This window comes from Ammospiza nelsoni, chromosome 5, assembly GCF_027579445.1.
Source record: "Ammospiza nelsoni isolate bAmmNel1 chromosome 5, bAmmNel1.pri, whole genome shotgun sequence".
In the NCBI taxonomy this organism is placed as follows: Eukaryota; Metazoa; Chordata; class Aves; order Passeriformes; family Passerellidae; genus Ammospiza; species Ammospiza nelsoni.
This window is the reverse complement of record NC_080637.1, coordinates 2,681,767-2,699,474: the sequence shown is the minus strand read 5'-3', so window position 1 is coordinate 2,699,474 and position 17,708 is coordinate 2,681,767. Positions and strand designations below refer to the sequence as shown.

The following is a 17,708-nucleotide window of genomic DNA, read 5'->3' as shown; positions in this document are numbered from 1 at the left end:
ATCTTGTGCAAAGACCACATTTGAAGAAATTAAGCCATAATTAAGCAAAGTTATTAATGATTGCTTTAACTAATTGATACGATTACATAAGCAGCAGACAAGATTTTAATCACAGTGGTCATGAAACCAGAAGTAAACTGGCCAGACACCCCCTCCTCTTTGGCAGCTAATTTGCAAACAATAATTCTGCTGCTGATAGTGACTCAGCGGCTGAGGGGAGAAGAATAAATCTCAGGAGACAAATAGGTATAAGCCTTCCCCATTTTAATGAGAAACAGACACAAAAAGGCCAAAAAGACCCTGTCAACATGATTTGCAGTACAGTTACTTAATTTTTACCAAATGTGCTTTCTGCCACGCTTTAGTTGAAGTACATATTTATTTGATATTTCGCTGGCACAGTTTAAAAGAGCCTCCAAAATACCCATCTGCTTCTGCTACGCATGACCCTACCAGCCTCACCTCCGACACACTGTAATGGTTTTAGGGAATGATAGCACTGCACAGATGTGATTTATTCACAGATTGTGGGTGACTTTCTGCTAATTTACAGGGGAAAAAGCACAGCTTTCCACTGGAGGATGAAGCTGACCCACAGAACAAACCTGCCTGCACAGGGAGGGACAGAAAATCTCCTTCCTTGGGGCAAATACTGAAGCACAGGATGGTTTTAAGGGACAATAAAAACTCATTTCCACCTCTGCAATGGGCAGGGACACCTTCCACCATCCCAGGTTGCTCCACCCCAATCCAACCTGGCCTTGGACACTTCCAGGGATGGGTAAAGTTACTTATGAGTAACACAAGGTTGCTCAAAACCTGGTTGCAGAACAGTCTTCTCTAACCTTCAGTAAGTCGAAAGTAAGAGCAAGCTCAGAACCATGAGATTTAAATAATATGAAGTTGACACTTCTTTCCCTTTACCTTCTGGATTTTGAGCCTTTAAGGTTATTTCCTCCAACTCTTGCCTTTGATACCTCTGTATCAAAAGGAAGGGCTGAGATTCCTGTCTTGGAGTTGCTTCCATGTGTTGTATGAGCTTTGAAAAATGATGGGAGAGATCCAGGGGCCCAACTTGCAGAAACAGTTTTTTAGGGGTGATGGAGGTGACCTTCCAAAGGTTGGAGAGGGGAGGGAGCATCCTGCACCTCCTGGCATGCAGAGGTGGGCTCTGTGTGTGTGTCAACACTTGGGCAGCAAGGGAACAAGGAGACAGCAGTGTGGAGACAGCCAGGAGAGCAGAGAAACAGGGATGCCAGGAGTGCAGGAGTGTCGCAGGCATCTTTTATGAAAAATCCTTTCCTTAGAATTTTTCCTCCTGAGAAGCTGAGAGCCCTCAGGAACAAAATGCAAACAATGGTTATCTGCTGCTGTGGAATGCAACAGGTGCATCTGGGATTGGTCTCATGTGGTTGTTTCTAATTAATGGCCAATCACAGTTAGCTGGCTGTGAGAGCCGAGCCACAAAACTTTGTTACATTCTTTCTTATTCTATTCTTAGCTAGCCTTCTGATGAAATCCTTTCTTCTATTCTTTTAGCATAGTTTTAGTGTATCATTTACTTTTAATATAATACATATAATAAAATAATAAATTAGGCCTTCTGAAACATGGAGTCAGATCCTCATCTCTTCCCTCAGCCTGAGACCCATGTGAACACGGTCACACAGGAGGGCTGGAAAAGCAAGTGCAAGCCTGGAAATTAGAGGAAAGGGCTGCAAAGAATCAGAGATAAAGGCAGGGAGAATGAGAAAGGGGTGGAAGAATTATCTCCATCCCTGCAAGGACTTCCAGGGAGTTCCTCATCTGGGAAGAGAAAGAAATTCAGAGATGATGAGGTGAGGGAAGGAAGCCCAGGCATGTGTGACGAGGAGCAGGGAAGATGCAGAGAAGCTGCAGCAGAGACCCTCCTGTTCCTCCAGCATTTCCCATCTGCTCCTCATCCCCTAAGATCAGCATGTGAGGCACAAGGCTCCTCTGCACTCCAGAAACAGAAAAAGGAGAAAGAAACTGCCCCAGCCTCCAGGGCACTGCCATAAGAAATGTGGAGAGGAGATGTTTGTGGGACAGGAGGAGAATGGCTTCAGACAAAGGGAGTGGGTTTAAATGGGATATCAGGAGGAAATTCTTGGCTATGAGGGGGATGAGCACTGGCACAGAAAAGCTGTGGCTGCCTCTGGATGCATGCAAGATATAAGATTGGGCTGGATGGGGCTTGGAGCAAGCTGGGATAGTGGCTGTAGCTCCATCAGAGTGTTTATGAAGGCTGAAGTTACGGGGATGATCTCCTGATCCATCCTGGCAGTTCCCATGTGTGCACCAACCCTTCCCTGTTCTGTCAACAGGGACTCGAAACCCATTCACACCTAAAGCACAGAGATGTCCACACCTCTGGGAAATGATGGGACCTCTGTATGCTCGGTCTCTGGGTCTCACTGACAAATCTCTCCCTCCTTCAATCACTGTCTGTATAAAATATGTATTCCTAGATAATGGTGAAAAGCTGTTGACTCTGCTCCTCAGAGCATCGCACCTCTGATTGAGTGGGCAATGCTGCTTGTCACCTCTCATATCCCAGAGGAACAGCAAGGCAGGGCTTGTTTCAGCCACAGACCACAAGGCTGAGCTGGGTTCCATCTTCCTTGGAGCCCAGGGAGTTCAGCTCCATAGGAAAACCCCCATGTGCAAACCAAGGACCCCCAGGTTCACTGGGGAAAACTCTCGCATGCAGAAGCTTGTCACAGACATATTTTTATGAAAAATCCTTTCCTTAGGATTTTTCCTCCTGAGAAGCTGACAGGCCTCAGGAACAAAATGTAAACAATGATTATCTGCTGCTGTGGAATGCAACAGGTGCAGCTGTGATTGGTCTCATGTTGGTTGTTTCTAATTAACGGCCAATCACAGTCAGCTGGCTTGGACACAAAACTGAGACACAAACCTTTATCATTCTTGCTTTTCTATTCTTAGCTTAGGATTTCATCAGAAGGCTAGCTTTCTTCTATTCTTTTAGTATAGTTTTAATGTAATATATATCATAAAATAATAAATCAGCCCTCTGAAACATGGAGTCAGATCCTCATCTCTTCCCTCATCCAAAAACCCCTGTGAACACGGTCACAGAAGAGGCCCAAGGCAGTGGTGGGGTCACCATCTCCAGAAGTGTTCAAAACACAAGTAGAAGTGGCACTTCATAATATGGTTCAGTGAACACAGGAGTATTTGGTCAAAGGTTGGACTTCATCATCTTAGAGGACTTTTCTAACTTTAATGATTTTATGATTCTGTGAAAACAGCTTTTAATAACCATACAGGTAATAACAGAACCACTCTTATCTCTGGGGCACAGACAGGGCTGAGCTGAGGAAAAAAAAAAAATACAAAACAAGGAGAAACCTCCTCCTTCCCCAGGGATAGCAGAAGCCCTGGTGCCTGTCTATCTTTAAAAAGGTCAGGTTAAGTCATCACCCCCCTGTCCCTCATCTCCACAGATCCCCCAGTACCACTTTGGGCAGTGAAAACCTCTGATAAGTCAGATTTCACCCTTTCATAAAAGATGTGTACATGGTTTGTAGAGTGGGTGGGATATTTGCTCCCCAAGGGCAGCCTCTCCATAATCCTGCCTCCAGCAAAGGCAAACCCCTGCACCCACTCACTGAGGCTCTCCAAATGTTAATTTATTCCAGCATTAAAGTGTGTTCTGCCATGAGCACACAGGTAGTGACTGCACTGCTGGGATGGCAGCACTGTCACTCACACTGCCTGCCTCAGATAAAATCAGATTTGGGCAAAGGCTGATGTAGTGCTCAGTGTTCACAGGCTCACATCAGATTTTAAATAACAACAGCCACTGCCTTTTTCACCAGCCTCTCTCACAGAGACACCCATGGGCGTTAAAGGTGAGTGGGAGGAGATGATTGATAAATCACAGGGGGCTCAGAGCTCAGAATCACAGAATAGCTAGGTTGGAAGAGACCTTTGAGATCATCAAGTCCAACCCATGCCCTAAACACCTTAACTAAGGTGCCAAGAGCTCTCTACAGGGCTTGGGAGTCCCAAAAACACCAGCTTTGATTTGTACTTTGGAACAGCCAAGTCCAAAATGAACCTGCTCATGCTGTCATGGTCAGGGAAGTGCAGATAGTCAACGGACCAGCAGGAAGTTGTTTTTGGAAGTCTCCGGAGGAAAAATGAATTGTTTCTCTTGTTCCAGATTTCATGTTTTAAGGATGTGAGGGAATGAAGGTTGCTGTCCCACTGCCCTCTACCCCAGAGGCTTGAGGCAGCCCCTGGGAGTGTCTGTAAATCTGAAGGGCTGTGCAAAGGCAGCAGTGGTGCAGAGTCTTGGGTTTCTGTGCCTGAAATGACCCCCAAGGTATTCAAAGCCTTTTTTCCCAGCCCCATGACTGAAGAAGTCATCGAGATTTCTCTGCTCTGCTTTTCAAGGTTGTTTATTTTCTCTTATCTATGACATTCTTTCTCTGACCTGCTGAGATCTGTCCAGCAGGTTGGGTTGTGGCACAGTCCCTGTCCTTGGGGTGGTGTTGGCTTTTTATACTAAGAACTACGTGTACTTTATAATAATTTCCCAATACCTATCACCTATGTTAGACAGTCTGTCTCTACTCTAAACCAATCCAGAAGTGCCACCATCACAGCAGAAGATGGAGGACAAGAAGAAGGAGAAGAAGGACAGGACACACCCAGATTCCTCCATCTTGCCTCTTGAACCCCCATTCTAAATCCTCAAAATTCTACTTTTTCACCCTGTGACAAATTCACTATCATTCCACTCAAACCCTTGTGGCTTGTAACTCCTCACACAAAGTTGGTAATTGTTTCCATGGGCTAAAATCAAAGGCACAGGTGTTTGTGACTCTGTGCCAGGGTCTGTAATCACCCAGGGCAGCCAGAGGAATGTCCTGGGTCCCAACATGTGAGGTGACCTCAGGTGGGGCTGCACAAAGAGGACACTGAGCACACTTGAAAACCCTGGGTTGGTTATTGGCACATTCAATGTTCTTCTCCAGGGTTTTGGCCCTCAAGGAGCCCCACTCTGTGCAGAAGGAAAAAGAAAGTGCCCAGAGAGCAAAAAGATGAGGAAAAGGAATGGTGTCATGCTCAAAGCCTTACAGGAGTTCAGCATCACCTGCCTCCAGCTTCTCACCCATCTCACAAGTGATTGGAACTGTTCTCCCTTCAGGACTGGAAGGGAAATCCCATCCGTGCCCAGCACGGAGCAGATGAGAAGGAATCCCAGCTGTCATCCTGTCCTTTCTCCTGAGTTATGGTACCTCTCTTTAATCAGGAGGAATTTACAGAGCTGCTCCCCTCCCCACCCCACACCAAATTTCAGGTATAAATATGCACAGTAGAGGGAAATGGTTGGAAGGAGGAAGAAATGCAGGAGGAAGAAATGCAGGAGGAAGAAATGACACTTGTAGATTAAAAATATAACCAGTACTACTCCTATAATAAATCATTGAACATGTATGGGTGAACATGTCTCACTCAAACTGCAGGCCTCCACTACAGGGCAAATGCCATCACCCACCACAATCCCTCATTGCTCCCATTCTTTTTGTGGATTTAAAGCTCCTCACGAGCATCTGTGAATCAGCCAGGTATGATAGCTCAAGTAATCCTGCACACCCACAGGAATAAGTATAAACAGTGAGTTCTTCATGTAAAAGTAGCTCCTCCTCCCACCATCATCCCAAGCAGCAAACTTCCCAAGGCCATGAATTCCAGTGAAATCAGCCAGGATTCCATGCTGAATACCCAGATTCCTTCCCTGGGATCTGGCTGCCAGCATTTTCAATCACAATGCCAACAACACAGCAGAAACACCACACTAAACTTGGCCTGCACACTGGCTGGTAGCATCCTGCACTCCTGCCCAGTGTCCCAAAGAGGCTCCAGCCTCTCCAAAAACTCCAGTTAGAGCCAAATTATTCAATGCTACACCTTCCTGTGTCTGTGGCAGATGCAGCCACAGTTTGGGTGGGGATGGAGAACAATGCAGCAGCAATTCCTTGTCCAGCAGCCAGCAGGACAAAGCAATTCTGTGGGTGGTTCCTGCCCCTTGAGCTCTGTACCCCTGGTCCCTCAATATTACAAAAGTGTGTAAATGCCATGGATTTATGGCATAAAAACCCCGAGGTTGACAACAAAGCACATCCTTGTAGTAAATTCATGAATTCATGAGCAGCCTGATGTCCACAGCAGGATGGTGCTGAAAGGTTTATAAAGCACCCCGGGCTGCTGGAGTTCCTTACCTGCTTCTCAGACATGATGTAGAGGTGTTCATGGTCCATGGAGAAGGCCATGTCCCGGAGGATGGGGCCAGTGTCCACCACCTGCACGATCTCGTACTCCAGCGTGTTCTTGGTGGTGCCATCCACGCGGATCTGTGCGGCAAAAATAAGAGCAGAGGGAGAACATGAGGATTTTCCCCTCCTTCCACTGAAAACAAATAATTACAGAACCACAGAATGCTTTGTGTTGAAATGAAGCTTAAAGACCATCTCATTCCAAACTTCCTGCCATGGGCAGGGACGGCTTCCACCATCCCAGGCTGCTCCAAGCCCTGTCCAATCTGGCCTTGGACACTGCCAGGGATCCAGGGGCAACCACAGCTGCTCTGGGAAGCCTTCTCTCTCACTGCACTCACAGTAATATATATCTACCTATAATATATACACAAAATTATATTTATATATTTATATATTTATATACTTATTTTAAAATTTATATCTATTTTTATTTTTTTATTTATATTCCTAGGTTTATTCATATGTTTCTATTTATAGTTATATGGTTTTTATAGTTATAGTAATATTTACATTAGTTATATTTTGTATATGTTATATATTTATTTTTATACATAATGATATATTATATATGCACATTATTTATATTATATGCATATATTATATGTTATCATAAATATATACGTATGCATAGATATATAATATATAGTGTGTATACATAATATATAATACAATATATAATATATAACATATACTGTATATTTATTTACATATATACATATCTATCTATGTACATATATATTATAGATAGATAGATATAAATAAATATACAATATTATATATATATTACACAAAATAATCACTAGACAAACGCATTGTGCCCCAGGTCTTTCAGACTACAACCACTGCCAACAAAAAGTGAACTTTTCCCAGCCTCCCCACCAAAAGGACAGAGCAGATTTCATCACTTCTGCTGCTCCCATCAACACAAGAGCATTGTAAGAACAATGCAGATCCTGCTGGCTTTTATCTGGCACTGTCACTATGCTCCTGTCACCGCCTGGACAAATCCACCACGCTCAAAATGATGGCAATGAGGGAAGGATCTGTGGTGGTGATGAGCAGGAGATAAAAAACCATGTAAATCTGCAGGAGTGACTCACTGGCATGCCACTCAGATAATATTATTGCTCTTATTGCTAATGTTCCACGGGGCAATTTATTATTGCAGGGTGTTCAGTGCAACACAGACTATTTCTCTTGTTGATTGCATATATCAGGTGTTGAAATCAGTCCTGCACCAGTGTGGCACCTTATGATTCCAGACACCTCTCATAACAGGGTGTCACTGAGGGACATCAATAACTGGGATTATGAGGAGGAACCAGACAAACAGTCCCAGTCTGTCCCTGACAGTGATCCAGTGATGCAGAAGAAAATGCAGAAAATTACAGACTTTTCTTTGCCTGCTTAAAAACAATTTCTAGAGTTTGGGCTCAAAAGCAGCTGGAGAAGGTTTGCAACCTCTTTCAATATAGAGCAAGTCATGATAAAATAGGTGTTCTCAGGAGTTCTCCTGAACCTTGTGAGGCTCTCTACAGCAGCAAACCCCACAATCATGTTGCAGTTTCACGTTTCCACATTCCTTATCTCCCTCTATTTCCCATGTGTTGCCTTTCACTTCCTGAAAATATTCTATCCTGCAGCAACACAAACACCACAGCACCTTTCCCTGAAAGAAACAAAGTTGTAGGAGATCTTCATCCTGCCCCACATTATCATCTCCATTCCTTCCTGACCAAAGATTCCCAGCCTGCAGTTGGATAGCTGAGCAAAAAGCACCCTTCCCATCCAAGGGAAATAACAAGCTGTGGAGAACTTATGGTGTCAAGACCTGTTCCCACTATTCCCTGGCACAGGGCACAGTCCTTGGGTTTGCTCCTTCTGTATCAACCTCTCAGCCAAGAAACTGAGCCTGAATCATCTTCTGTACTGGAAAGTCAAAGAGAAGGGAACAGAGGGAATGATAAAGGGTCTGGAAAGTCTGTATGAGGAAAGGACAGCAGTGATATACAGATTGTTATCTTTGTCCTTCCTTGATGTGCTCACCTGCTGTGGGACAACAAAGGAATATTATTTCCCCAAGAAAGATAAGGAAAATGAAGCAGAAAGGACTTAGAGGGGCTCTCTGTGCCAGCAAAGGGCGTGGAGGGTGCTCAGGGATGCTCAGATCCTGCATATTATCCATCAGACTCCCCAGAAGTGGGAGCACGTGCTGGCCTTGGCTGCTGGGCTGCCCCAATGACAGGGGAGGATTTGCAGTTAATTTGTCATTTTGATGGAGCTGCTGATGAGAGCAACACACATCCAACAGCATAACAAACAGAGGTCAGGGCATGAAGTCCAGCACTGAGCATCCCTGATGCACCAAGGGGTCAGGGACTGAATCCCAGCACTGAACATGCCTTAAATACAAAGGACTCGAGGTCTAAAGCCCAGCACTGAACATTCTTGAAACACAAAGAATTCAGAGTCTGAAGCCCAGCACTGAACATCCCCAAAACACAAAGAATTCAGAGTCTGAAGCCCAGCACTGAACATCCCTGAAATACAAGAATTCAGGGTCTGAAGTCCAGCACTGAACATCCCTGAAACACAAAGAATTTGGGGTCTGAATCCCAAAGAATTCAGGGTCCAAACACTGAACATGACTGAAACACAAAGAATTCAGAACCTAAACGCCAGCACTGAACATCCCTGACTCCCACAAGCTCTAGCTGCCTGGGAGCCAAGACTTGCTCATTTCTGTGGTCTCTCACAGGGAAATTCAGCTCCTCTGAGTCCTTCCTTCTTGAAAGTGGACCCTGATGTAAATCACCCATGAGGTCAAGGGCAAAGATGCCAAGAGGCTTGGGCTGATTCATTCCCCTTAGGACAAGCAGGGGAAAGGAAGGAGGCAGGAGGAGCTGCAGGCTGAGGAGCACAGGGGGCTCCCTGTTGGGGCTCTTCTCCAAGCACACCAAATACCCTCAGGACAGGAGCCTTTCCAGCTCCAAGTTCTACCTCTCAGAGAGCTTTTTCTGCTGTCTCCACTCTGCCTCCCCTCAGTCCCTCAGCTTCTCATTCCCATCACAGCATCCTCACTCTCTGCTGATCCCTGTGCTAAACAAACCTCACATCTCCACTTTGACCTTGAATTTCCAGCACCACCGTGGTCAGATCTGCAGGCTGCCAGATATGTAAGCAGCCAATTATCACCCCAGGGCTCACTCACTGTCCTCAGCCTTTGCCAGGCCCCATTAGAGGGGAAAGAAAACGGAGATGGAAGAGGCAGGCTGGAGAGGAGTTAACAAACCATGGAGACAGGAGGCACAGCCCCCAGGGATCTCCCCTGTGCATTTGGTGCAGGTAAAAGATTGCAGAGGCTTCACACCAGGAATGCAGAGCTACTCGGAAGTGATTTAACAGCTATTGCTGGCCTAATAGCCTGAAAAGTCATTATTTGGCATAGGGGGAGGGAGGGAAGGAGGGACACGGCTCCTTGTGCTGTACATGTGCAAACACACACACGTGTCACACACCCAGAGCTCCACATACAGAAAGCCCTCTCTCTATTAAATCTAGTGGCTAATAAAAAGGAAAGTTCAGAAAAAGGCCAGAAAATCTGGCAGACACCAACCCACGCTGCACAGCCTGTGCGAGCCCTGTGCCAGCAATGAGGTGATTATTGGAGACTGCAGCCACAAGTGTAGCCTCTAACTCCAACCATCCCTTTACCTGTCTTAAATACTCTCTCTCCTATGTTGGACCCCAGGCACAGAACCCTGAGAATCTCCACCTGTCCTGCACATTCTTCACAGTCCTGAGCATCAGACAACACAACTGGATTTTCTCTTAGAGATTTATTCCTGGCTCCAAGGCTCCTGCTAGAACCAGGGCACTTGGGCTGGTGAAAAAAAAAAAAAAATCAGAGAAGAGTCTGTGAAGGAAAAATGGGAATATTCTCATCAAAGCCTGCAGTGATCACCACTAAAGTCAGGGAGCCAGAGACAATCTCTGCTCGGAAACACAACTTTCCAGCTGCAGGGAATTTGAAGAATGTACCACCCCTTCCTTCTGCTCCTGCTCTTCTCTGCTGGCCTCAGCCCCAAGCCCCACCTGAAGTTGGGGTGCTGGCATGGATGGAGTTTTCTTCTGACTGAATTATGGACATTTCCATATTCAAGATGTTTTTTGGGGGCTGTGGGGGATGAGAACCTGACAAACAGTCCAAGTGGGGACCACTTCTGGGAGCTGCCTGTGAACCATGAGCTCTTCAGCAGGGCAAGAGGGAAGGGGACAATAAGTGACAGAAGGGCTCCAGGACCATGTATCAGTCTCAAAACACCCAGTCCACCACAACCCACAATCCACAAACACCCCCATCACCTCCACAACAGGATCATCCACCTGCTGCCCCTCCCTGAATGTCTGTCCTGGACATGCCCACCCCTCAGAGCCCCAGATGCTCAGCTGTCACAGACATCTTTTATGAAAAATCCTTTCCTTAGGATTTTTCCTCCTGAGAAGCTGAGACGCCTCAGGAACAAAATGTAAACATTGATTATCTGCTGCTGTGGAATGCAACAGGTGGATCTTTGATTGGCCCCTGTTGGTTGTTTCTAATTAATAGCCAATCACAGTCAGCTGGCTCAGACTCTCTGTCCAAGACAGAAGTTTTTGTTATTCATTCTTTGTTATTCTATTCTTAGCCAGCCTTCTGATGAAATCCTTTTTTCTATCCTTTTAGTATAGTTTTAATATAATATATATCATAAAATAATAAATCAAGCCTTCTGAAACGTGGAGTCAACATTCTCGTCTCTTCCCTCAACCTGAGACCCCTGTGAACACGGTCACACTCAGCTCAGCTCCCTTGTCCTCCTTTAACCCCGGACATGTGGGAGGGCCCAGCACTCTCAGGCTGCACATTAATCCTGTTTCTTCCTGGAAGGCTTCACTCCCTGGGCTTGGCTGCTATTAAAACATCAGCGTGATGCTTCCCGAAGGTCAACTACCAAGGGACCCATTCTGGCAGCTGTTTGTTTGTTTGTCTGAACATTATCTAGGGCTGGCTGTTTATTTACATCCATTGAAGTATCAGACAATAAATATCCTCTCCCAGTAGCAAACAGATGCTTGCACTCAAATGTTCTGGCTTCAAAAAGATCTCCTTAATGAGCAAACAACACCATTAATCTTTAAAGACACAGGCTCCGGCCTTCTCTGAGCTCCCACCCTGGCCATGGCTACACCCACAGGCATCCCTGGCAAGCAGCCCACGGGTCTGGTAGATGAAAGAAGGTAAAAGATACCTTCCATCCCTTGGCTGGTGGTTTTCAGCCTTATCTGGGCCTCCCCAGCTGCTGAGGGATCCACAGGAAGCTGATGCTCAAGGACAGTTTCCCCAGCAAGTTGGTGGCAGATGCCTCAATCACACTTCTAAGAGGGGCATGGAGGTTGGTATCACATAGTTATCAAAGAGAGGGACACAATAAATCCTCCAAATCATGGGGATGGACTCAAAATTGTCAAGGAAAGAACAGTGGGATTGGAGGACAAAAGGAATTGGTGGTAGCAAGCATGTGGTGCCTTTGCTGGAAGATAAATCATGATTGTGGCAAAAAAGAAAATATTTTTAGGCTCAGCAGAGCAACAGAAACACCTGCCTTCCAGAGAGGGCCACATACTTCTGTTAGCACCTCTATTCTTTCCTATAAAGGGACATTTCCTGCTAAAATCCATCCACACAGATATACTTCAGGAGTTTTATTCCAGGCCCATCAAAGCCTGATCCTGTAGACTGAATCAGTGTTTGGAGCATGTTAACATTATCCAGTTTTGGTTTATTCAAGAAAAAGCACTGGCACAGGTTGCTCAGAGAGGTTTTTGATGTCCCATCCTAGGAAGTGTTCAAGGCCAGGTTGGATGGGACTTGGAGCCTGATCTAGCAATGTGTCCTTTCAAAATTATCTCCAGACTCACTTCAGAAACACACTCCTAACCCAATCTCCTGCTGCAACCTCACTTCTATTTTATTTGTCCAAGCAGCTTGGACTGGTCTCTGGCAGCAAAATAAAAAAAAGGAAAACTTCCACTGTGCCAACTGGGCTCAGCTGTTTCCTGCTCCTTTAAAACCATCACTCCTGGCCCACCAGAGTTAAAATAAGGTCCCCTTCAATTAATATCTCTGTATAAAGCACTTTAAAACCATCTAGTGATGCTGGGAGCATGGTGGGGAGCAGATCACAATGACCAGCCAGGCAGGCAGCAGGAGCAGACGCTGGGTGGATGAGAGTCATTACAAATAATTAAACCAATAACTAAGCAGAAGAGGAGCTCGGTGAACCATGGCACGCTCGGCCAAGCCATCCCTCCCCACCACTCTGCTTTTTGTGCAGTGTCAGCAGCCCCTGGGCTGACGAAGTTCCAGGGAATTCATCACATCCTGCCCCAGCGCTTCCAGCCACTCTCACTCAAGTCATGCTGGTGGCTTCTTTTGGCCATGAAATTGCCCCAGTTCCCCAGGGAGGGGTGTCCTGGTTTAGGGCAAATTTGGTAGAGAATCTCCAAAGGGGCCCCTCCAGAAAGCAAGCCCACACAACCCCTCCCCTCAACTGCTTTGGGAAGGATTCCTCGGAGAGAAGTGGAAAGAACCTGTTTATTTAACAGGCAAAGCACCCCCCAGCACACAAAATGAACAATACCAGATGACACCACTCTTTCACTGCTCTGAAAAAGATGACAAATTCAGAAAGTCTCTCATGGGGGTGGTTGCTCTGTTATCAGTCCCTCAGGTGCTGGGGATGGCTGCTGCCCAGAGTAGGCCCCAGTAGGCCTCAAGGTGCAAACTCTCAGTGTTCCCAGGCCCCAGTCCAGAGCAGGTTCAAACTGGTTCAAAAAAGAAAAGGAGAAACAGTCCAGGAAGAAACTTGGACTGTTTAGCTAAACTAGCTAACAAGCAGAAGCAAGAGCAAGCAGAAGCAAGAGCAAGACAGCAAAGCAAAAAGCCCAGCAAAAAGCAAAAGCAGCACTATGCACTGCCCCATCTCTGTGTTCCGCCAGCCGTGGGGGAGAAGCTGATAAGAAAACTTAAACAAAACTTTTTCTCTTCAGAGCCAGTCTTAAAGGCACAGAACATAATAACCAGCATAAACAGAACACATGAATGGGGATACAAGCATCATAACATCACCCTAGGACAAGGGGATTAAATGGGCTGCCAGGAAAATTGCAAGGGTGGATTTCAAAGAGAAAATCCTTCAGGTCATGGAATCAGGCCCTGCTGCTTCTGCCAGGGTGCAAGGGAGCAACCATGACTGTGGTACAGCCTTGGAAAGTAGAGAAAATGTTTTGGGCAGGGAAAGCAAGAGGTGGAAGGACAAGCTTTATCCTCCCCATCCTCTCAGGCAGCCTTCCTTTGCTGTCCCTGCCTCTCCTTCTTGCAGGGTACCTCACTCAAATCACCATCATCATTTCTCACTATTGGATTAAGGATCTGCAAACACCATTTCCAAACACCATTTCCAGGGCATCCAAGCAGTCCTGGAGCCCAGCACATCAATCCAGGCTGCTCTGAGAAGGGCCCAGCCAGAGCCTTACAACTGCACAGGGGCCACTAATACTTCATTGCTTTTCCAATAGCAGTTCCTCCCTCTTTTATGAACCTAATGTTCCCCAGAGGATGCCAGGACTGCTGGCTGCTGTTCCTGGCATGGAGAGGGAGAAAGGACACAGCAAACATGAGCTCATGTCAGGCCCTTCTGCTGATCACCTATTCCTGCTTTTCCATTGATTTGGGTCTCATTATGGAGCTCTATTGATCCCAGCAAAGACAGGGAAAGGGCTGGTGACACTCCATGTTCTGCCCATTTCCCTCCTTTTTCCAGTAAAATAATCTGTTCTAATTTGCCTAAAGCCTATTAACAGGAGATCAATTCCTAATAGAACATGGCATTTCAATAGCCCTGTCTATCCACGGATCCTAAAGACCTTTAGAAACACTAATTGAAAAAGCAAGGCATGAGGTATCCTTAACTCCTGCCTCAGCCATCAGCTGTCTCTCTTCTCCTGTACACGTGTTTTAAAGTGCTGTGTGCCTGGACCATGCCAGCCCAGCCAAACACAGATCTCAGAGCACCTCCAGCCATGTGGACACCAGGAAATCCTGGTGTTTCCAGTGTTCTTGAAGCTCCTGCTCTCAGTGCAGTCCAGAACCCCAAGTGCCATGACAGGAGCCACTCTGAGCAGAGGAGAGAGCTGATCTGGACAGGAGAGTCATGGAATCATGGGATGGTTTGGGTGGGAAGTTACCTTAAAGACAATCCAGTTCCCTCCCTGCCATGGACAGGGGCACCTTCCACTATCCCAGGTTGCTCCAAGCCTTGTCCAACCTGGTCTTGGGCACTTCCAGGGATCCAGGGGCAGCCACAGCTCCTCTGTGCCAGGGCCTCTCCACCCTCACAATGAGGAATTTCTGCCTAATATCTTATCTAAATCCCTCCTCTTTTACTTTAAAAGGGTTCCTCTATCACCCAGGTAAAAGTCACTGTCCCAAAATGTAGGTGCCCCTGAGTGCACCCACAAAACAGAAGGGACAGCAAAGCAGGCTGGCCTTGCAATCCCATGAGGTTCCTGGTTTGTATTTCCTTTGTCCAGTTCTCATGTGACAGAATCACTAAGGTTGGAAAAGACCTCCAAGATCATCAAATCCAATCTCACAGAACAAATCTTACTGTCAGCAAACAAGGCTTGTTTGCTGCACCTACAGCACAGCAACATCCAGGGAGAATGGTTCTTCCTCAGCTCTCCCCCAGGCCCTTTTCTCCCAGCAGCAATACAGGGTTTTGAAGAAGACAGCTTTCCTAGAATAACTGCTGTCTAATCCTGATCATCTGCAGGCACTGCAGTGTAATCCCCACCCCAGGCCAGGGGGCACAGGGCCTGCATTGGGCAGGCCACAAGGTTTAATCCCTGCACTGGAGTCACCCACTGACCTCTGGTGTAATCCTGGAAAATTAGGTCAAATACAGCTGTGCCTGGCTGCTGGATAGGAGGAGATCACCCTGCAGAGCCAGAGCAGAGGGCTCCTGCTTCAGGAGGCCCAAGAGAAACAGGGGACAAGATGCTGGCAGCATCTGCTTGGTTTTCTGAGGACTTGTGGGTCACTGTGCATGACAGAGCTCCTGGGTGTTGGGGTTCCATGGTGGGTCACTGTCTCACACACATCCAGCACAGTGGGATCCACTGGGATCATAGACTGGTTTGGGTTGGAAAGGATCTTAAAGCTCAGCTCATTCCACCGCCTGCCATGGGCAAGGACACCTCTGACTACACCAGGTTCCTCCGAGCCCTGTCCAGCCTGGCCTTGGACATTTCCAGGGATCCAGGGGCAGCCACAGCTTCTCTGAGCACCTTGTGCCAGGGCCTGCCCACCCTCACAGGGAAGAATTTCTCCTTAATATCCAATCTAAATCTACACTTTGTCAGCTTAAAGCCACCTTCTTTGGGCCAGAGAGTCCTTCAAGCCCAAAGACAAATTCCCAGCTGACAGAAATCCCCTTTTTCCAGTCCACAGCACAGGACTGCTGCCCCATCCCCATTAACATTTATTGCAAGACATACTCCTGGCTGCAACGGAGTTATGAATTAAATTAGACAAAGTGAAAGAATTGCTGTCATCTTATCGCAGGGGTTCCATACTTTCTTAGCATTTGAGCAGCTCCTCAGAGCTCTGACTCTTTCTTCTTCACAAAGCAGCAAACTGACTCCAGTTCCCTTCTCAACACCACCCCACTCTTTTATAGCATCTTCTTCTCACTGGTTACAGCTGTGGCCTGTTAAAGTCAGGCCTGTTCCTAATCTTTGATAATTGGCCCAGCTGCAGCTCCTTAGGGGTGAGATTACTTTCTACACTATCTTTATTTTCTTATATTCTATCCCCCTACAAAGAATGACTTTCTCTTCAAGCCCTTCATTCTGGGCTTGGACATCACCTAACACAGTGAGGGCTTCTGACTGCTGCTCCCAGCACCATAAAAATTAACAATTACAGCTTGAAGTGAACTGCAGGGCTCACCCCACAGTGAAACAGCAGAGGGAAGGGAAGGACATGAGCAGGTCCCTGTCCCCCAGCAGGGAGAGCTGTCAGGTATATGCAGCTCTCACAAGCAGGAGCCCCTTGACAGATGACATCATTTTTGAGAGCGTGGTTTACACGCGCTCCCCCGGCGCTCCCTGATTGATAAATTAGACACTCACGAGCCATGTGCTAATCAATGCAAATCATTAGTTTGTAACAACACAAGGCAAGCTCGGCACGGCTCATTTTTCAAGGTAATGGCCTGCCAAGCATCCGTGTTCAGCTCTGAGCCCTGCCAGGCAATCCATTACGGGGCTGCTGGCACTCACCTATGGCACCAGGCTGAGTGAGGCCTCTGCGTTCCAGTCCCCACCAAGGGCTGTGAGCAGTGCAAGGGCTCCAAACCTGCTCTTCCTGCTCTTCCTCCTCCTCCTCCTCCTCCTCCTCCTCCTCCTCAGCTCATGCTGCCAGTGGCCACCCTAGACCCAGACATTTGGAATGCACTTGCTCCCACAGACCCTGTGGTGCCTCAGGTTTAGCTTTTATATTTTTCAGATTCTCTTCTGTGATGCATCAGGTTTTAGCTTTTATATTTTTCACATTCCCTGCTGCTTTAGTGTGTGGGTCTGGGCTTCATATTATGGGATGGTGATCTCTGTGCACAGAGCAGGGAGACAAAACAATTCCTGCTCCAGCTGGGCACCAAGGACAAACTGTCACTGTCATATTTTCTGAAAAATCCTCTTTGCCCAGGATTTCTTCTCCTGGGAAGCTGAGAAGCCTCAGAGAAAAAGGAAAACAATATTATCTCATTTGCTTCTCCTGTGTTTTGCTGCTTTGGAATGTGGTTGGAGATTGTTTATCCAACAGGTGATTTTTCACTGGTTTCACGTGAATTGTTTAGATTAATGACCACTCAGTGCCAAGCTGTGTTGGGACTCCGGAGAGAGTCACAAGTACTCATTATTAGCTTTTAGCCTTCTGTCTGTATTATTTCTGTATTCTTTAGTATAGTGTAGTATAGCATAATATAATATAATATAATATAATATAATATAATATAATATAATATAATATAATATAATATAATATAATATTATAATATAATATAATATAATATAATATAATAATAAATTATCCTTCTGAGAACATGGAGTCAGATTCACCATTTCCTCCTTCATCCTGGGCACCCAGCAAATACCACAACAAATGAGCCAAATCTCAGCCCAGGAGCACAAACCCCGTGGGCTGGAGAGAGAAAAACAAGCAGGGTGGGACTGCCTGGGCTAAAGCTGCAATGGGACAATGAACTGCAA

General features: G+C 46.4%; 1 protein-coding gene across 1 annotated transcript in view; it reads right to left on the bottom strand.

Annotated features, from left to right (window-relative positions):
- PLXNA4 (plexin A4) overlaps positions 1–17,708 on the bottom strand; it is a 502,236-nt gene that overhangs the window by 238,940 nt on the left and 245,588 nt on the right. Inside the window, exon 4 of the mRNA XM_059471897.1 lies at positions 6,279–6,410. Within this exon, the coding sequence (XP_059327880.1) occupies positions 6,279–6,410 (132 nt within the window). The remainder of the gene's footprint in view (positions 1–6,278; positions 6,411–17,708) is intronic.